At 38.5% G+C, this 21894-nt stretch overlaps 1 protein-coding gene across 8 annotated transcripts in view; it reads right to left on the minus strand.

The window, feature by feature from the left end:
* Positions 1 to 21894, minus strand: part of NCOA1 (nuclear receptor coactivator 1) — a 199887-nt gene that overhangs the window by 65854 nt on the left and 112139 nt on the right. For all 8 annotated transcript variants that reach the window (XM_066266533.1, XM_066266534.1, XM_066266538.1 and 5 more), the window contains 4 exons: positions 13169 to 13335; positions 10360 to 10457; positions 2513 to 2690; positions 104 to 283 (listed from right to left, as the gene is read on the minus strand). In XM_066266533.1, coding sequence (XP_066122630.1) covers positions 104 to 283; positions 2513 to 2690; positions 10360 to 10457; positions 13169 to 13335 — 623 coding nt within the window. The remainder of the gene's footprint in view (positions 1 to 103; positions 284 to 2512; positions 2691 to 10359; positions 10458 to 13168; positions 13336 to 21894) is intronic.

Genomic DNA, 21894 nt, shown 5'->3' on the forward strand with positions numbered 1-21894 from the left:
CAAAATACTATCTGAAGAAGCAGCTGTTATAATTAATTACCTCCCTACTCCTGAAAGCCATGGGAAAAGCAATCAAACACCTTAAAATCACCCTTTGTTGTACCTTCTCCATCCTCTTGGATCGATTTTGGCTGCGACACTGTGAAGCACTGCATCACTTCATACCGCTGGCAGGCTTCTTGGTTCTCAGTGCCCGGCTCATCTGGGGGGTGAATTAGCATCCTGCAGTTAAAGGTATGGCTATTTCGTCGTGTGGCTTCTTGAGGCCAAGGAACTCCATTAACTGTGGAAGGAAAATTGATTATATGCCTGTGAATAAAGTGAAAAAGTACAAACTCTGAAGATATGAAAGACATACCTTTAGCCATCAGCTTAATTAGATACTTAGATTAAAAAGTAGACAGACCGCTTCAAACCTGACATTATCCTGACACAATTTATCTGTCCTAGCAAAAAATCTAAAATGTCTACTGATTTGAAAAGTTTTCAATTTCTAAGAGATTGTATAGGATTTCCCCTCCCAAAGTAAGGCCTTACAAGTACACTAATCCATTAACAGTCTTTATAAAGTTAAAGACAAAAATTGAAAATTAAAAGCTTACTAGGTCTTTTACTCAAATTTTATATCAGTCAATTAATAAGCTTTTCCATTTGATTCCAGTTATATATAACCTGGCAATAAAAAGATGATTGAAAACCGTAGGTCCTGACCTGTGGTGGCACAGTGAATAAAGCGTCGACCTGGAATGCTGAGGTCACCAGTTCGAAACCCTGGGCTTGCCCAGTCAAGGCACATACTAGAACTGATGCTTCCTGCTCCTCTCTCCTTCTCTCTCTTTCTCTCTCTCTCCTCTCTAAAATGAATAAAGTCTGAAAACCATAGGTCTATTGTTAAGCAGCTTTAACCTGGCAGGCATGAACTCTTAAGGATGCCCATTTTGGGGGAAAGGATTCAAAATTTCTCAAAGGAGTCTATGATTCAAAAAAATATCTAGAATAGCTGGAGACCAATCTTGGTTTCTTAAAACCATTTTTTGCAGCACAGTTTATATACTGTAATACCTTGAATATCATAATCAATATTACATAAAAATGACCATTAAGACAGAAATGTCACCTGCTTCAGTATAACAACAGCGAATTCTAGAATTATAGAAAATATGTCTTTATATTTCAAAAAAGAATCTGCTTAGTGGCTCACCATTTCCCAGTTACAATGTTGTACTCAAATCATGGAGGCAAACAAAGGGGTTGGTAAGGCTGTTCTCTCACTGTTCCCAACAGTTTTTTCCCTTATCTTTTCCACTGATCCTCTGCTTTTTTATTTTTATTTATTGATTTGAATGAGAGAGAAGGGAGAGAAAAAGAGAGGCAGGAACATCTATTTGTTCCTGCAGGTGCCTGACTGCGGATCGAGCCAGCCACCTCTGTGCCTCTGTAGGATGCTCTAACCAACAGAGCCAACAGGCCAGGGCCCTTTTTCCTCTTGACCACCTCCTTACTCTATACTGTTAGAGGAAATCATGGAACAAACCAATACTGGAGTAAGGAGTCTTGGTTCTGCTATGAGCTGGCTGTGAGGTATGGGTTAATTACTTAGTCTTTGCCTCATCTTTAAAATAAAGGAATCCATTATATTATCTCTAAAGTCATTTACACTCTAAAATTTTATAGCAGGACACATAAAATCCCTTAATAATTCAAATATCAAACTAGTGATTTTAATAGAAACAATTGTTTTCAGGCCCCCAGTTACTATAAACACATACTACTCCTTTCCAAGAAGAAATAAGGCTTCCATTTCACTTAGTAAACAATGTAGAAAATAAAGAGCTATGGACACCATTATTTGCAGGTTTGGTTTAGTCATACAGAATTTCTAGCCAAGCTCCTACCCCCACTCGTGGAGCACATGCAGGCTGAAGAGTAGGCGTGTGGCTTAGTGAGGGGAACAGAGAGGCCAGGGATCAAATCCAGCCGTCCTCAAGGCTGGGCTCCTTCCTCAGTGAACAACCCGTCCAAACACACTTGTCATTCCTGAGTTGAAACCACTCACATCCAAAAATGTTAATTTTAATAAGTATGTAATATGACAGCCTGTCCCTCTCTTCCCTTTCTTTCCTTCCTCTCTTCTTCCCTCCCATCTCCATTTTTTCTCTTTGAGCAGGGGGATGGGAAGACTATTTCTCCCTTTCTTGGACACAATAAAAATTGAAAACAAACAGAATTTCAAACAGAAGCTTCTTGGGGCAAGACAGCTGACTGCTCTGCCTCCCATTGCTGCCACGTGACTGCGGCATAATCTGGAGGGGAGGGGGAAAGGAGGCTACCTGTCAGCGATCTGATGACATTCCCTCTTCCTACTTACATCTCAGGCTAAAACTGAATTTAAAAATATGTTAATATATTATAACATACATTAGAATAATCTATGTATTATAAATATAATTACATATTATGTAAGGAGAAGCTATAGACTTCATACTCTTTTAAAAAATCCATTTCTGTGTACCTAGTGATTTTGGTAGCAGATTCTTCACGAACTCCGCGTGATCCCCCACGTGCAGTATGCTGTAGACACTGGTATTCATCAGTTCTTCTTGATTGTAACCCAAGTAGCTGGTCACATTCTCTGACACAAATACAATTCTCCCTTCACAGTTCACAACAAAGAAAAATCCATCCAAAGCCTACAGGACCAAAAGGGGGGGGGGGGACAGTGTTAAGAAGCTGGGAGATTAAAAGATAAAAGAAAAATAAACATATACATTTCTGTATTGAAAAAGAGATTAGAAATATATGTCAAGTTAAAAAAAAAGGAGGGGAACTGCATAGAAGATTCAATATTGCATGTTCTCTGAGGACAGGACAGGATTTTAAAAGACTATACACTAATGTTTCAAGTAAGCATAAGTGAATGTATCAAACTCCTTCCTTAGGGAGAAATTTTATGGTAGCAGATGTGTAGTGACTGATCTGTGCCTTCAGTCATAAACATTAAACTGTAGGTTAAGAATGGCTTTCTAGCCTCAAGGAACTTACTGTAGAGTGGGAGAGAGAGAGACATAAACCTAATAAAGTATCAATGACAAACGCAGTATCAGAGACATACACAGACTATTCTAGGAGCACAAAGACAGATACCTAATTTGAGGTAGGGAGCAATGAAAGGTACCTTACAGACCCCTACCTTAGTTATAAAAGGAAAAGTAGAGGAGGGGAAGAGCAAGAGAGAAGAACATTCTAGGAAAGGGTATAGGAGACCCAAATCCCAGAGGGCCTCCTGTGTACTGAGTAGAGACAGGGGTCTCCAAAAGAAGACGTGCCCCAGGGGAGTAGAATATCCACAGGGTCGATATCTTATAGTATGATCTAAAACATAAGGAAGAAATTAAGCTTAATAAACATAACGACATCCTGGTACCTCATTCAGTCCTGACAAGTACCTATCACAAAGCGTGGAATCCCAAGAGAAGACCCAGAAACAAAGGTGTATGGTGGCACTTCACTTATTTATAATATTCCCATTTACCCACAATATATTGCAGTTTACTTGTTATAGAGTGTACATGAGCAATAAAAACAAGACCTTTAAAAAGTAAAACATTTATAAAATCTTGTAATAAGAGAAAAATCCTTTGTATCACATTGAAGGATTTGCTGGTTATCTGTGGCAAAGTAGTTAAAAGAGCCATCTAACAATGTCGATGGGCTACTACTCATTTTTCTTTTTAAAACAGACAAGTGTCCCAATTTGCAACAAAGGAATTCATAAAGGTTAGACACAGGAGTGAAGCACCCGAATGGGTGAAGGGACGGTTATCATGTAAGATTTCCTAGGAGGAGGCCACACTGCACCTCAGCCAAAGTTTGGAGGACACAGAGCAGCAATGCAGGTGACTGTGAGGTGAAAGGACATTCAAAACAGAGGACACAAATCAGAGGTTAAAAAAAGTACTCACTTTGTATGCACTTGTATTGTTTGTGTTATATTTAATCATAACTTTTTTTTTTTCTTGAAAAGCAAAAATATATGGACTTTTTCCTAAAGGCAATGGGAATTATCTTGAAGGCACTGTTTTTAAGCAGGAGATTGACATGATCTACTTTTACAAAGACCTTTCTGGCAGTGGGTGTGGCGTGGAGATGGGAAGCCAGAAAGCCAGTTGCAATGCTACTGTAATCTTCCAGTTCAACTGAGAGCCTGAGTTAAAGCAATGTTGTGGAAATGATGGACGAGAACATGACAGAGGCAGAACAAACAGCATGTGGTCAGCTGCAGCACCTGTGGGAACAAGCATCTGGGGTGATTCTTCACTAATGACCTCAGGGTTCTGGTACATAAGTGTCCTTCCCTGAGAAAGAGACTGGGCAGGGAGGCAGGAAGAAATCTAGTCTTTTAACTTTTTCTTTTTTTAAGCAGAAGTGAAAAGTAAGGATTATAAATTTAGTTTTAGAAGTGTTATATTTGAAATGACTGAGGAATATTCAGATGAAGATGTTCAAACAGCAGCAGGATATAATGAAAGGGAGGCTGTGGAGAGAGAACCTTCGATTTAAAGGTCCATGTCTCCCTGGTTTTTTGTTTGTTTTTAACCACCATCATCTTTTCCCCTTCCACAGACTATCTGGTTTCCTTTGGGGAGTAACTTCTTCCCTATTAAATCTCGCAGAATTCTTATTCAGGCCACTGGGAGATTTTCTCCCTAACTGTGAATCTTGAAGAGAATTACAAAAAGACCCGACTTGGCTGGAATATTCATTCTAGCAGCAGGGTACTGCCCAAATGGGTTTTTCCAGAGACAATTTGTGTAGTTTCTGCTTTCTAGCCTCCTTAAGATACTTTATTTTCATCCTATTTATAAGCATGGTTCATGGTTGTATCTCTATGATATCCAAACAGCATCCCAATAAATCCACATTCACTTAATTTAAGTCATAATTAGTGGCTGCTGCTTAAAATCCAGAGAACCCTTACTGATGTTTCATATATACATATATACATGCACATACACATATGAATACATCATATAGACACAGACATAGCTATAGATAAAAATGCCCAGAAATGTGCACAAAATTAAAACAATAACAACAAAAAGCCAAAGAGTCAAAGCCAGTACCATGGAGGACACTAAAGTAAGAGGAAAATAAAGACAGAGGGTAGGAGAAGCCAGAGAAGAGACGCCGCAGGAAAAGTTTTAAGGAAGAGGGAGTGGGTGGTCAACAGTGCCAAGAGCCACAGCAATGTAGGGAATGGTATAAAGTGGGGAAAGGCAGCCTGGATGCACATGCAAGATGTAGGGGGACCTCAGTGACAAAAAATAATTTTTCTTGTGGAGCAATGGGAAATAAGCAGCATTAGAGCCAGAAAACACAGAGCTCTAGAAGAGGAGGCAACAAAATTTAGACAGCAAAGAGAAATGGAAAATGAGGAGCTTAAAAAAAATGCCTGTGCTGATAAGTCCTTACCATGGGCCAAGCAACAAATATTTGTTGAATAATAAATTCTAATACCACTGTCCCTTTAAATATGAGGAAATGATCTCTAATACCTTCATTCTTGACTCATGCTACCTTTATTTTATTTTTTAAGAAGGTATGGGGGAGCCCTGGCCGGTTGCCTCAGCGGTAGAGCATCGGCCTAGCGTGCGGAGGACCCGGGTTCGATTCCCGGCCAGGGCACACAGGAGAAGCGCCCATTTGCTTCTCCACCCCTCCGCCGCGCTTTCCTCTCTGTCTCTCTCTTCCCCTCCCGCAGCCAAGGCTCCATTGGAGCAAAGATGGCCCGGGCGCTGGGGATGGCTCTGTGGCCTCTGCCTCAGGCGCTAGAGTGGCTCTGGTCGCAACATGGCGACGCCCAGGATGGGCAGAGCATCACCCCCTGGTGGGCAGAGCTTTGCCCCATGGTGGGCGTGCCGGGTGGATCCCGGTTGGGCGCATGCGGGAGTCTGTCTGACTGTCTCTCCCTGTTTTCAGCTTCAGAAAAATGAAAAAAAAAAAAAAAAAAAAAAGAAGGTATGGGGGAGACAAGTTGGTGAGAATTTCTCATATTATGGTGGATATTTGGTTAAATTTTAGATGTGCAGACCTTCTATCTGAGCAAGTCCCTCCAGGTCAATACTGGAAAACTGAACTTTCTGCAATGCTGGAAATAGTCTATAGAACTTCAGTGGGGCTGGTGAGACTGAAGCATTGAATGTTTTGTTTTATTTAGCTGATTTTTCTATGGATTTGAGAGAGAGAGAGAGAGAAGAAAGGAGGGAGAGACGAATGGAGGGAGGGGAAAAGGAAAGAAAAAGAGAGAGAATCACAACCTATTGTTTCACTTTGTTGTCCCAAACAGTTGTGCACTCATTGATTGCTTCTCCTATGTGCCCTGACTGGGGGTCAAACCTGCAGCCACTGGCATGCAGGGTAGACACTTTATCAATGAAGCCACCTACCCAGGGCCTTTATTTAACTTTGAATAGCCACAGGTGGCTAGAGTCTATCTTACTGAATAGAGCAGCACTAGACTGCAGCCTGGATGATTCAACGGACAACCTCATGGTGGTTTTTCTACCACCTCCTCTCAGTTGCTCTGGTTTAGACTCAATAAAGTTTAGGGCAACAAGGATGGGGATGGGGAGGTAGAAGAGGGATAGAAAAGGCTGTCCGTGAAGGCAACACTGCAGTCAGTAAAAGTTAGTAATTCCATTTTACAGTCTTTGTTTCATGTATCTATAGCTCACAAATAAAAAATGTTATTCACTCCTTGGAGTCAAGAACCTAAATGCATTTCTATTCTGAGTTCTTGCAATTTATAATTTTTTTTCACATTTGAAAATGCTTGCCCAATGACATTTAATCCATGTGTAATGCTGTGTTACAGTTTTCCTTTGATTCACAGTGGTTTTCAGGGTAATAACTTCATCATCTAAAAAAAATAATTCTTTGTTTTCTTATAGTTTTGAGCGGACGTTTTGCTGTCATTCCTGCTTGTTTTAAAATGTTATAGACTTTCCTCATGCAGCAATAACACAAGTTTACATAAATTAAAGTAGCAGGTAGCAGTCATCTCTGTCCTCGGTTGTGCTGTGCTCAGTTTGTGGACAATCTATTTGCGCTCCTTGTTGATTTCTGTGGTTTCTGAAGAACGTGTGGAACTAGGATTGAAATGATTACCATTTTCCTACAGGAACTCCAGAAACCTCAAGGCCCTCTACCCTTATATTTATTCATTATCTCAAATGACATTATATGCAGAAAATAAATTTAATAAATATTTAATGAATTGAAAGGAGACAGAAGGTTCTTGAGGCCAGCTTTAAACTCAGGGCACTAATAAGGCAGGTAAAACTCCCGTAGGAAAACGAGAAGATATGAAAAAACTAGTCAATGGACAGGCTGCAAAGCAGAACAGAGGAGCAGTGAACACTCACAGATCAGGGCCCAAGGGTAACCAAGTAGTGAGATGGCGACGGGCAAAGCAGGGGGAAGAGATGGGGCAGAAGTGTGAAATGAGCCTAAAGTGCTTTTCTTTAACTTATTTTCTTCTAATAGCTTATATTTTTCAAAATATAGCCAAGTTCAAAGAATTCTGTAGCGAACATCTGTATATCCACCATTTAGATTCTACTCTCAACATTTTTACTAGTTACAACATTGTTTCTAAAATGCAATCATATGTATACAATCAAATTACTGGCTTATCAAAAGAATATAATAAAAAATCTGAGTCCATCACATGTGGTAGCTTCCCCCGCTCCCAGTTATATGTGCATACAATCATTGGCTCAGAGAAAAGTTTCTATCCAGCTTCAATAGCCAATGTCTTTTATATTTGACAATTCTAAAAATAATGCGCTTGTTCCCTATTAAAAATCATTAAAACCAATATTCTAAGGTAACACAGTATTTGTATAATAACATGGAAGAGAAATAAAGAATTCAGATTTTGAGGGATAAGTTGCTAATAGGAGAGTCAAAAATATTTAGCAGTCTGTTAAGAGTACAGAAATGTAGCCTAGCGTGCGGAGGACCCGGGTTTGATTCCCCGCCAGGGCACACAGGAGAAGCACCCATTTGCTTCTCCACCCCTCCGCCGCACCTTCCTCTCTGTCTCTCTCTTCCCCTCCTGCAGCCAAGGCTCCATTGGAGCAAAGATGGCCCAGGCGCTGGGGATGGCTCTGTGGCCTCTGCCTCAGGCGCTAGAGTGGCTCTGGTCGCAACATGGAGATGCCCAGGATTGGCAGAGCATCGCCCCCTGGTGGGCAGAGCGTTGTCCCCATGGTGGGCGTGCCGGGTGGATCCCGGTCGGGCGCATGCGGGAGTCTGTCTGACTGTCTCTCCCTGTTTCCAGCTTCAGAAAAATGCAAAAAAAAACCCAACAAAAAAAAAGAGTACAGAAATGGAGTACAGGAAGAGGTTAAAGCAGGAAGTACACATTTGGGTGTCATCTCAACAGAGACAGAAAGTAAAAGCAAAGGGAATACATGACATTTCTGGAGCCAGAAAAGCAAGAACTGAATTTTGAGAATGATCTCACATCAGCAGTGTTGGTAGAAGGAATTATGGTTAATACAAAGATACAGAAATGATTAGGGTAATAGGAAAGAATGTATGAAGAAGTAAGAAAATAGGCCCTGATCGGCTGGCTCAGTGGTAGAGCGTTGGGCCAGCGTGTGGAAGTCCTGGGTTCGATTCCCGGCCAGGCACACAGGAGAAGCGCCCATCTGCTTCTCCACCCCTCCCCCTCTCCTTCCTCTTTGTCTCTCTCTTCCCCTCCCACAGCCAAGGTTCTATTTGAGCAAAGTTGGCCTGGGTGCTGAATATGGCTCCATGGCCTCTGCCTCAGGTGCTAGAATGACTCTTGTTGAAAAGGAGCAATGCCCCAGATGGGCAGATCATCGCCCCCGGTGGGCATTCTGGGTGGATCCCGGTTGGTGCATGCGGGAGTCTGTCTGCCCATCCCACCGCTGCTTCTCACTTCGGAAAAATAAAAAAAAAAAAAAAAAAAAAAAAAAGAAGTTAGAAAATAAAGAGACCTATACAAGCTTGTTAGAAAGACAAAAGACTTCACCAGAAAGGATGGCCTTATGGTAGGACAAGAAAAGGAGAATCTTTTTTGTATCTATATCTATATATTTAATTAATATATAGAATACAAATATATGTATAAGGACACATATATGTACATAATAAACATATATAAATAAAATTAGGCTTAGAGATAAAAGAGCATACACTGTGGGGAATGAGTGTGTATATACACATACATATGCTTTTAAACATTCATGTATGAGAGTGAACATTTAAGGTGATGAGCTGGCTTGGAAACAAAACATCAGTGTTGAAAATGGAATAAAGATTAAATAGAAAAAGCAGGAGTAAAATTACACAGCAATTACCAAATAACTCCCATTTTAAAGTTCTTTACTTTAAAAAGTTTGATAGCAGGTTGTTAAAATGGTATATTTTATATAGCTATATATAATAGTTTTATATCATATAATAGTATATTTTATATAGTTAAAATAGTATATATCTTACAATGTTTCCATAAACACTAACAAATTTTTAGTTAGAAACTTTTCAGGAAAACACCTACTGCAAAAAGCAAAACCTCCCTTATTCAAGGGTGAAATTCTACAGTAGACATACAGATAGCACGAGCTAGCTAAATAATTGTTCTAGTTTCCCAATCAGTATGAACCACCAGAGAAATAATGGGCAAAGCCATACAGCAGGCTCCAATTTTCTAGCTGACTGTTTAGAAAGACTTTAGGAAAATTCTTTTTTTTTTGTATTTTTCTGAAGCTGGAAACGGGGAGAGATAGTCAGACAGACTCCCGCATGCGCCCGACCGGGATCCACCCAGCACACCCACCAGGGGCGATGCTCTGCCCACCAGGGGGCGTCGCTCTGTCGCAACCAGAGCCACTCCAGTGCCTGGGGCAGAGGCCAAGGAGCCATCCCCAGCGCCGGGGCCATCTCTGCTCCAATGGAGCCTCGGCTGCGGGAGGGGAAGAGAGAGACAGAGAGGAAGGAGAGGGGGAGGGGTGGAGAAGCAAATGGGCGCCTCTCCTGTGTGCCCTGGCCGGGAATCGAACCCAGGACTTCTGCACGCCAGGCGGACGCTCTACCACTGAGCCAACCGGCCAGGGCCAGGAAAATTCTTATGATCATTATTCACATTTAATTCTGAAATAGTAACAACTGTCAAAATAGTTTCCAAAATAAAATAACTATTGAAGTTCTTTAAACCTTTACTTTGTTTTATAATTTATTAATTGGATATAAGACACAAAAGAAAAAAAACTAAATTGGCTTTGAACAAAGATTTCAATCACTGTCTGAGTCAGTGAGAACCACTACCTCCAAAAGAAGAGGTCCCAAGGATTCCTTCTCTATCACTCCTTGACTACTCGATGAGATGTCTGATTTCTGTACTTCGTCATCAGTTGTTGATTTCTCTATAATAAAGAACCAAAAAGTCACACACATCCAAAAAGGGCTCATTTCTATAACAGCAAGTTTAAGGAGACACGGACTTACCTAATTTCAGACTCAAATAACAATTATTTATTATGGTAGGCTAGCAATTTTCAAACTTTTTCATCTCATGGCAAACATAAACTAATTACTAAAATTCTGTGGCATACCAACAAATATTTTGCTGATCTGATAAAAGAAAAAGGTATAATTTTGATTCTTTCACACTGGATGGCTATTGTCATGTTGCCTGCTGTCATATTTTTATGTGGCAATCTAAGAGAAAAGAGGTCAGTGCCCCTGACTAAATAGGTACTGCATGTTTTAAATATTCTTGCAACACACTGGTTGAAAATTGCTGATCTAAGCATTTTACATTTAGTCTTAATTATATCATTTTATAAAAGATAAAATTAAGGGTCACAAAGGTTAAGTAATGTGTCCTGAATAATATAACTAATTAGTGGCAGTAAGAAGATTTGAATTTTGACCCACCTAGGCCAGTGTTTTAACAGTGAAAAAAAAATGGTAGGACTATATGGCTTTTTTAAAAAAGTCTACACCGTTAAGAAATGGATAATTGTAAAAGAATGATTATTTCCATCATTCCTCCTTTTCCTTTTCTGATTTGATCAATGCCCTGAAGAGATAGTGCAGATATAGCTTTTCCTTTTGTGAGCCTGCATGAATAGCTACACTTTCACATTCGTGTCATGATGCTCTGGCTGATAAAACTGTAACCACTGATTTGATTAGAAATCCTTTTGTGCAATGATGTTGAAAAATCCATCCATCGTCTTAAAGCAGCATCATACTTAAATAAGAGTTTCCAACTGTCAGGCGAGTTAGTTTGCCAAAAACCAAATATGATATTATTGAGTATAGAGATTTATTATTTTACTTTAAAAAATGTAATATTTTAAATATTACAAAAAAATACAGAATATGAAATGGCTATACAGTCACATAGCCATCATTCATTTTTCACAGATGTTAACATTATCTGCATCAGGCCTTTCCTTTTTAAATAAATACAACACTGCAAACAGAGTGAAATGTCCGCACCATTTCTCCTCCATCCCTTTTCAGATGTAACCAGTGTTCTGAGGCCACAATAATTTCTAAGCATGTTTTTTATACTTAAACTATACAAATGTATGATTTTATAAACAATATCTTATTGTATTGTGGTAGAAAAGTGATCTCTCATTGTGGTTTGATTTGCATTTCTCTGATGGCCAGTGATAATGATCATGTTTTCTGTGTACTTATTGGTCACCTACATGTCTTCTTTAGAGCAACATCTACCCGTTTGCCCATTTTTAACTGGGTAACTTATTTGTTATTTTGAATATTTTATTTTATAGCATCTTGTTCTTGTTTCATGGGTAAAATATCTTCCCTCTTGTATCTAAGGACTTTTTGGTTGTATTCAGTTTTCTTCTGCTCCCTATGTTGTCTCTACTTCTTCTGAGTTACCTTTTCTGTTTGTTTGCTTAGTTTGTTCTCTTTTATATTATAGGCTTTCCTCAAGTATTTGGATATTTACTCATATTAAAGAGTGAGGAACTAAAGTGCTGACTGGCAGCTGTGTGAAGAGTGGGAACAAGGCAAGGAACTGATTTCTTTCATTTGGGGATCATTCCCAACTATGAGCATTTATGTGTCTGCTTCTTTGGACTGCTCGATTTCCCCAAAGGATTCCTCTCATCTTGACTTGGGGACCATGAGCCAGGCTGTAAGGGTTTCAAGGTTGACCAAGCAGGGAAGGGGCCAAATGCCTCTTGCTGGTTCTCCCCTTTGCAGGTTCATAATACCAGTTTCATCTAGCTGCTAAATCAGTTGTCACTAACTAGCCATTTTTCAGTTTCTAAAATCTTAAAATCATACACTTTTATTATTTTAAAAGAATCTGTTTATAGTCTTTTTTACACTGCTTCTATTAAGCTGAAGTTCTTTGGGATCTAGGCCTGGTCGTTACGTGTGCTCTAACTCACCATCAATTATCCCTCATTTATTATATAAAATTTCAATATAATGTGCCCATTAAGGCCACATATAAGAATCAAACCAATGAAGGTACAGATGGGTAGAAAAAACAAACTGATGTTTCTCTCTCTCTCTCGCCTTTCAAAAAAATAATTTAAAGTTTTAATCACCCTAAGAAGCACGTTTTCTTTAGGAATCCCATGGGGCCTGGTGTGGAAGTGTTTCTCTGAAGCGCTTTGCTTCTTTTCTGGTAGGCTACGCAGGGGTTTCGTGCCGCTGGGGTCCCTAGTAAATATGGATAGTATAAATATAAAGCATAAAAATATATCTGGCTATTCCTAGAGCCCAGGCAGAGACCAGCTTGCTATTCAGATGGAGGCATTTTCCTATCACTGAGTTGTTATCTTTCAACTCTATCTGAGAACCTCAGATCCAACCCCACAACTTGTGTCTCCTGACGGTATGCCCTGCGATAATGGGTCCCCCAACTGCCCAAGGCAAGCAGTTTTCAAGTTAACTTAGTAAGCCACTATCATATAACATGAAGGCTCTCCAATTTACTTTCTGAAATAAAGAGCATTTAAACAAAAATGTTTAATAAAATTATAAAGTTCAATGTAATTTCTAAATTAAAAAAAAATCACATATTGCCAGTGTCTTTATTAACAAAGCACAAAGCCATGATTTTTTGTTTGTTTTTTACCTTGTTCCATTCTCTTCATTAGCTGTATCTGATCGACTGTCTTCTTCAAAATCTTGCATTTGTCTGGTTTTACACTCAAGCTGTCAATGTCACTGATGTTTGCAGACAATAATTCAGCCAGCTCTTCTAAGTATTTATTTTCTTGCTCTCTGCGCCTCTTTTCAGTACTGTTACACCAAGAAAATCCAGTTAGTGTACATTTCTATCATTCTATTTCCTTCTCTGATCAAGTATTTAATGATTATACATTTAGAGAGATCCTTATTTTTATCCAGAATATAACACCAGATTTAGGAAACAATTTAAATTCACATCTAAAAAACAGATACTATAAAATACCAACATGCAGAAAACAATTCTGGCTAAAATACATAAAGAGAATGACTGCTGTCCCAGATGTATTTCCTCAGTGATGTGTATACACTGCATATTTCCATAACCAATGAATACAGATATTAAAAAGGAGCAAACAGTACATATACTTGTATTTGGAATTATTTTACTTTCTCAATAACTCCTTGAAATAGAAAATCTGAATTTTCAAATTACTTGGTTATAGCAGGATAGGCTATACTAGAGTTCAAATAAGTTATTATTAGAAATTTGATAAACTCTTGATTCTTGTAATAACTAGACTATAGTCGGTCCTCATCAAAAAGAAAAAAGTATCGATCCAAAAAGTAAAATAAAAACAATAAATCAATAATTAGAAACCAAGGTATAGAGAATGTCTTAGTATACAACTTTGTTTTCAAAAAGTAGAAAATACCATCTACTTATAAGTTCTCATAAATATAATAAATAAAATCAAACTCAATTTATCTTAAAGCAAAATAATGAGACAAAGGATAACAGTGTAAACAGTCAGTACTTTGCATTCACTCAAATGTTCTGAATGAATATTTTTCATTTATATTTTCTAGTCTTTACCCTTGGCTTATTTAACTAAATCATCAAACTGCTTTATGTAACATAAACAAAGATAGTGAAGTATTACTTTAAAATGAATGTTTTTGCTATCAAGTTAACATAAAGATTGGTCACAAGTAGGCCCTGACCAGCTGGCTCAGTGGTACAGTGTTGACCTGGCCTGTGGATGTCCCAAGTTCAATTCCTGGTCAGGACACATAGGAGAAGCAACCATCTGCTTCTACATCCCTCCCCATCTACCCCCCCTCCTTTCTCCTTTTCCCTCTCCCACAGCCATGGCTTGATTGGTTCCAGTGAGTTGGCCTTGGGTGCTGAGGATGGCTCCATGGCCTCCACCTTAGGTGCTAAAAAAAAAAATGGAGACTATAAAAGTGATAGCATTTACATGACAACATAGTAAGTTGAAAAGAACCAAGTCAAATAATCAAATGTTTTACCTACATAAAATACTACTAAATGGCTCACATTCCAAAACAAAACCAAATTTTAAAACTATTAACAAATATTCTGTCTATATCCTTTATATATTACATTATCAAGGAATTAGTCCCATTTTACTTAGTAAAATTCTTACAATTTCCACAGCTAGTACACACATACAGCAAGATCTTGACAAATTTCACACCAAGGCACTGAAAACTAGGCATGAAGAAAATGAGTACCACAGATTTTGATATATACAGGCTTTAGAGAACTCCAGCAGCTAGTATTTTGGAGCACATCTGCTTTTTATGCTAGAGAAACTAATATTAAGTCTAAGGTCTGAGCTGTGTAAATCTATGGGTCTAAACGTCAACATAAGTACCGTAATTGGATTCACTTGGTAAGGCTCCCAAGTCTACTTTTGACTTTAACTTTTGTGTAAAACTGAAGTGCTTAAAACCACGGTAAAGTAAAAGAAAAGAAAATGGATAGAATGGGCGGGACAGGTAGACAGAGAAGTGACAGGGGAAGCAAGAAGCTAAAAGTGATGAAGAGGTAAAGTGTCTATAAAATGACTTAAAAATGAGATGAGGAAAATCACCACAAAATGAAGTAACTAATAAGTAAGGATAGGAAATGAAAGTAGATACACTCAAAGTAAAAAACGAAGGAAAGGTGGAGATGACAAAAAAGGTCTATTTTAACAGGAAGGTTTTCTTTATTACTTTGGGCCACCTACATTTGTCCTCTCACTAACCCACTTTATTTTCATTTACATTGCAGGAAAGCTAGTTAATTCTACTATGAGTTAATTTCTTATGTCTCTTTCTTTTCTTCAACTTACTAGTTTTTTCAACAACTGCTCCTATACTTATTATGTGCTAGATAACCATTTATTATATCCTGGGGAGTAAGTTAGACTTAGCCTCCAATTAGCCAGAAAACAGAAAAGGAAACAGGCCATTATCTAACTATGTTAACAAGATTATAGTATTAGAGAAGGGCAGAGATGGGTCCTAGACCTAGGAATGAGATGCCTAAACCTAGTAGTAGGAAGAGACTGGTTTCCGGAAAGAAAAAAACAGCTCTTTCAAAAGTTTAAAGTGAAAAGTGAAAATATCAAGTTAAAGAACCTATAAGGAGTTCATTTATTGTAGCTAAACTACAGACCCATCTCTATGCCCTTCTCTAGTATTATAATGGCCTGTTTCCTTTTCTGTTTTCTGGCTAATTGGAGGCTAAGTCTAACTTACTCCCCAGGATATAGTAAATGGTTATCTAGCACATAATAAGTATAGGAGCAGTTGTTGAAAAAACTAGTAAGTTGAAGAAAAGAAAGAGACATAAGAAATTAACTCATAGTAGTATTAACTAGCTTTCCTGCAATGTAAATGAAAATAAAGTGGGTTAGTGAGAGAAACAAAAAGGGTAAGAAATGAGGTCCTGGCCAGGTCACAAGGTCTCTTCTGTGACATGATAAAGAGCATGGTATATTATATACTTAAAAGCACAAGTTCAAGCTTCCTCTGTCATTTGCTAGCTCTGTAACCCTAGACAAGTCACTTAATTTAACTTCTTTAAGTTTCAGTTTCCTTATCGGAAAAACAGGTATAACAACGTTAATTTCTCCCCAGAATTTTGTGGATTAAGAAGATCATATACATAAAATGCTTAACTGGCCCTCTTGAAGGGCCAGCACACAAAATCTGCTTTGCGGCCACTCACCCAGGCTCCAGCAGAGGGAAGGCGGCTCACAGCAGACTGGTATTATACGTACAGGGAAAGAGTGGGTTATTTGGCTTCAGGGAAAGGGCAAGACAGTTACCTACAAGGGAGCTCCCATAAGGCTGTCCTCTGATTTCTCAACAGAAGAATTTCAGGCCAGAAGAGATGGCATGAACTATTCAAAGTGATGAAAAGCAAGAACCTGCAACCAAGACTATTGTACCTAGCAAGGCTATCATTTAAAATGGAAGAAGAAATAAAGAGCTACCCAGACAAAAAGAAGCTAAAGGAGATCATTACCACCCAACCAGTACTACATGAAACAGTAAAGGGACTTCTTTAAGAAAAAAGAAGGAAGAAATAAATAAAAGAGGAGCATAATTATAAAGAATAAAATGGCAGTAAGTATTTATTGGCAATAAATATATGCCAATAAATAAAGGCTCCAATCAAAAGACAATGGATAGCTGAATAGATAAGAAAACAAAACTCATGCACACACTATCTACAATAGGCCCATCTCAGAACAAAAGACACACACAGACTGAAAGTAAAGGGATGAGAAATTATTCCACACAAATGGAAACAAACAAACAACCTGGGGTAGCAATACTTATATCGGACAAAATAGACTTTAAAAAAAAGGCTATAATAAGAGAAATGATGGCATTACATAATTCTTGGGGACCAAATAAATAAACAGGGTATTTTTGCAATTTGGACAAAGGTGCTGGGCCCAAACCCCACCTCATTTGCCTAGTTAACAAAGAGCTACACCTGATTCTCATTTGTCTCACCCATGTTCTCTGGAGGAGGCTGGAAGCTAGTTTCTTATTAGTGTAAAGTAGATTTGAATGATATGGTGGGGGTTGTCTTTGAGTTGCCTTGGAAACTTAATTGAATTGCTGATGGACCACATTTCTTCTATGAATAAAAGTGGATGTGCTTCTGGGAGCACAGACGTTATGGCTAAGGAACAGTAGAGACTGTTTGCCATGGCGTCTTCCTGAACCCATCTGTATGTATATATCTTTAAGTCCCTATCATTTATTTCAATTCCACACTTTTTCCCGTTTGGGACCCCGATATGGTATATACTTGTTGTGGTTGGACCCCAACACATAATGCTAAAGAGATCAATGCAACAAAAGGATATAACCTTCAAAGACTTTTATGTACCCAACAGAGGATCACCTAAATATACAAAGCAAATTTCATAACATAAATGAGAGATCAGCAGTAATACAATCATAGCAGGTAATTTTAATGCACCATTGACATCAATGAACAGATCTTCCAGACAAAAAAAATCAACAAGGAAACATCAGCCTTCAATGACACACTGGACCAAATAGATTTGATATTTTCAGAGCATTTCACCTCAAAGCAGCAGAATATACATTCTTTTCAAGTGCACAGGAAACATTTTCTAGGACAGACAACCTGTTATAACACAAAACAAGTCTCAATAAATTCAGGAAGACTGAAATCATAGCAAGCATCTTCTCTGACCACAATGGCATGAAAGTAGAAATCAATCACAAGAAAAAAAAAACAAAACTAGAAGGCACACAAACACACAGAGGCTAAATAACGTTACTAAACTATAAGTGGGTTAACAATGACATCAAGAAAGCAATCAAAAGGTACCTTAAGACAAATGAAAATGAGAATACAACAACCCAAAATTTATGGGACACAGGGAAAACAGTTCTAAGAGGGAAATTCAGGCATTACAGGCCTATCTTAAGAAACAAAGGAAATCTCACAATCCAGCCTTACACTTAAAGGAACTAGAACAGGTGTCCCCAAACTTTTTACACAGGGGGCCGGTTCACTGTCCCTCAGACCATTGGAGGGCCGGACTATAAAAAAAACTATGAAAAAATCCCTATGCACACTGTACATATCTTATTTTAAAGTAAAAAAACAAAATGGGAACAAATACAATATTTAAAATAAAGAACAAGTAAATATAAATCAACAAACTGACCAGTACTGCAATGGGAACTATGGGCCTGATTATGGCTAATGAGATGGTCAATGTCCGGTTCCATATTTGTCACTGCTAGCCGTAACAAGTGATATGACGTGCTTCCTGAGCCATGACGCGTGCCTCCCGCATCACCAGAAGTAGTACTGTACGTGAGCGACGACGCCACATACAGTACTCCAGCATTTGCATCCTGTGCTCCTCTCACTGACCACCAATGAAAAAGGTGCTCCTTCTGGAAGTGCGGCAGAGGCTAGATAAATGGCCTCAGGGGGCTGCATGCGGCCCGCAGGCCATAGTTTGGGGACCCCTAAACTAGAATAAGAAAAACAAACAAAGCCAAAAGTGAATAGAAGAAAGGAAACAATAAAGATCAGAGCAGAAGGAAATAGAGTAAAAAAATACAATATAAAAGATCAGTGAAACCGCCTGACCAGGCGGTGGCGCAGTGGATAGAGCATCAAACTAGGGTGTGGAGGACCCAGGTTTCAAGACCCCGAGGTCGCCAGCTTGAGCGTGAGCTCATCTGGTTTGAGCAAAGCTCACCAGCTTGGACCCAAGGTCGCTGGCTTGAGCAGGGGGTTACTCGGTCTGCTGAAGGGCCGCGGTCAAGGCACATATGAGAAAGCAATCAATTAACAACTAAGATGTCGCAACATGCAACAAAAAACTAATGATTGATGCTTCTCATCTCTCCGTTCCTGTCTGTCTGTCCCTGTCTATCCCTCTCTCTGGCTCTCTCTCTGTCTTTGGAAGAAAAAAAAAGATCAGTGAAACCAAGCGCTGGTCCTTTGAAAAGATAAACAGGATTGATAAACCTTCAACCAAACTCTTCAGGATAAAAAGAGAGAGGATCCAAGTAAATGAAATAAAAAATAAAAGAGGAGAAATAACAACGGACACCACAGAAATACAAAGAATTATAAGAAAATATTACAAACAGCTATATGCCACACAATCTGGAAGAAGTAGATAAATTCCAAGAAACATACAATCTAAAAAAACAGAATGAAGAAAAAACAGAAAATCTGAACAGACTGATTACAACTAATAAAAGTGAATCAGTAATCAAAAAACTGCCAGGAAACTAAAGTCCTGGACTGATAGCTTCACAGATGAATTTTACCAAACACTGAAAGAACTAACACCTATCCTTCCCCAACTATCCCCAAAAATTCAAGAGGTGGAAATGCTTTCAGGCTTATTTTACAGACCAGCATTATCCTACTTCTGAAACCAGATAAAGACACTAAAAGAAAGAAAATTACAGGCCAATATCTCTGATTAAACATAGATGCAAGAATCTTCAATAAAATATTAGCAAACTAAACCAAGAAATACATTTAAAAAATCATACACAATGATCAAGTGTGGTTTATTCCTGGTACAATATCTGCAAATCAACTAATGTGATATGCTACATAAACAAAATGAAGTAGATTAGCCCTGGCTAGTTGGCTCAGCAGCAGAGCATGACCTGATGTGCGGAAGTCCCAGGTACGATTCCTGGTCAGGGCACACAGGAAAAGTGACCATCTGCTTTTCTACCTCTTCTCCTCCCGTAGTCATAGCTCAAATGGTTCGAGCAAGTTGGCCCTGCGTGTTGAGGATGGCACCATGGCCTCGCCTCAGGTGCTGAAATACCTTGGTTTCCAAGCAACAGAGTAGCTGCCCAGATGAACAAAGCATCACACTATAAGGGGCTTGCTGAGTGGATCCCAGTCAGGGTGCATGTGGAAGCCTGTCTCTCTGCCTTCCCACCTCTCACTTAATAGAAAAAAAAAAATGAAGGATTAAAATCATATGATCATAACAATAGATACAGAAAAAACATTTGATAAAATCCTACACCCATTCATGGTCAAAACTCAGCCAAGTTGGGAATGGAGGGAACACATTTCAATATAATAAATACCACATAGGACAAACACATAGCTAACATTTTCAGTGGGGAAAAACTAAAAGCATATCCTTTATTATCAGGAATAAGACAGGGATGTCCACTTTCGCCACTCTTATTCAACACAGTATTGGGAGTCTCAGCCACAGCAGGTAGACAAAAAGAAAAAAGAAAATCCATCCAAACTGGAAAACAAGGAGTAAAATTGTCATTTTTTCAAGATGGTATAATACTGTCTACAGATAACCCTAAAGATTCTACCAAAAAATTTCTAGAACTGATAAATGAATCCAGTAAAGTACCAGGATACAAAATTAACATTCAGAAATCAAATGCATTTTTATACATCAATAATGAACTATCAGAAATAGAAACTTGGAAAACAATCCCATTTACAATGCTGCAGTAAAAAAAATTGTACACCTAAAATCTATATAATTTTATTAACCAGTGTCACCCCAATGAATTCAATTTTTTAGAATCTGGAAAAATTAAAAAATTAATTTTTATTTTTAAAAATTAATGAATTAAAATGAATTCCTAGGAATAAATATGTCCAAGGAGCTAAAATACCTATATTCAAAAATTATGTCATAAAAAAATTGAAGATGCAAATAAATGGGAACATATATCATGCTCACAAACAGGAAGAATTAAGATTGTTAAAATGTAAATACTACACAGAGCTATCTGTATATTCAACACAATTCTAATCAAAATACCAATGATATATTTCACAAAACTAAAACATTCAATCCACAAATTTATATGGAATCACAAAAGACTCTAAATAGCCTCAAGCAATCTTAAGAATAAAGTTGGAAGTATCACACAACCTGACATCAAACTACAAGGCTAAAGTAATCCAAACTAGCATAAAAACAGATCAATGGGAAAGAACAGAGAGCCCAGAAATAAATCCATGTCTATATGGACAATTAATATTTGACAAAGGAGACAAGAACATATCATGGGGTAAAGACTTTTTATTCAAACAAATGGTGTTGAGAAAATTGGACAGATAAATGCAAAAGAAGGAAGGGATCCAGACTATCTCCTTACACAAGAATAAACTCAAAACGGATTAAAGTATTAAATATAAGACTCAAAACCATAAACTCCTAGAAGAAAACACAGGCAGTAAAATCTTGAGCATTTGTCTTAGTAATGTTTTGGGGTGTTTTTTTTTTCAGATCTATTTTTCACTGCTTGGTATAGTGAGGTCACTGTTCTTGCCAGGAAGTGAAGTCACTGCTCTTGTCTGAGGAGATGCTCTCAAACCCAACAGAACTTGGAACCCTAGTAACCAGACAGCCACATTCTATATAAAACAGCCCCTACCAAGCTCATCTGGCCAGAGACATTTGCATTGACAGAATGTCCTCCTGGTGTATGCCCCTTTCCAGAGGTCATGGCCTGTGCCACGTCTCCTGACCTCACTGACACCCACCGCTGCTGTGTGAAGAACCTCGTCCACACCTGCCCTGGTGCCTGCCAGAGAAGAGGAGCTGCCTTTGGACAATGCACAGGGCAGCTCGAGAGCCGCTTGTTCAACAAACAGAGGAATCCATTTACCCCTCCTCTTTGACCTCTTTCTTTTATTTTCTGCAATTGTTATGTTTTTCTTTTCTCTGTGGCGTGATTCAGTTCTTTATTTTATTTTTATTATTTGAGAGTTTGAGGGTTTCCCCCCTTTTTCATCTTTCATTTTTTTTTTTTTCTTTTCCATTTTTCTGAAGCTGGAAACAGGGAGAG

This window comes from Saccopteryx bilineata, chromosome 3 (genome assembly GCF_036850765.1).
Source record: "Saccopteryx bilineata isolate mSacBil1 chromosome 3, mSacBil1_pri_phased_curated, whole genome shotgun sequence".
Taxonomy (NCBI): domain Eukaryota; kingdom Metazoa; phylum Chordata; class Mammalia; order Chiroptera; family Emballonuridae; genus Saccopteryx; species Saccopteryx bilineata.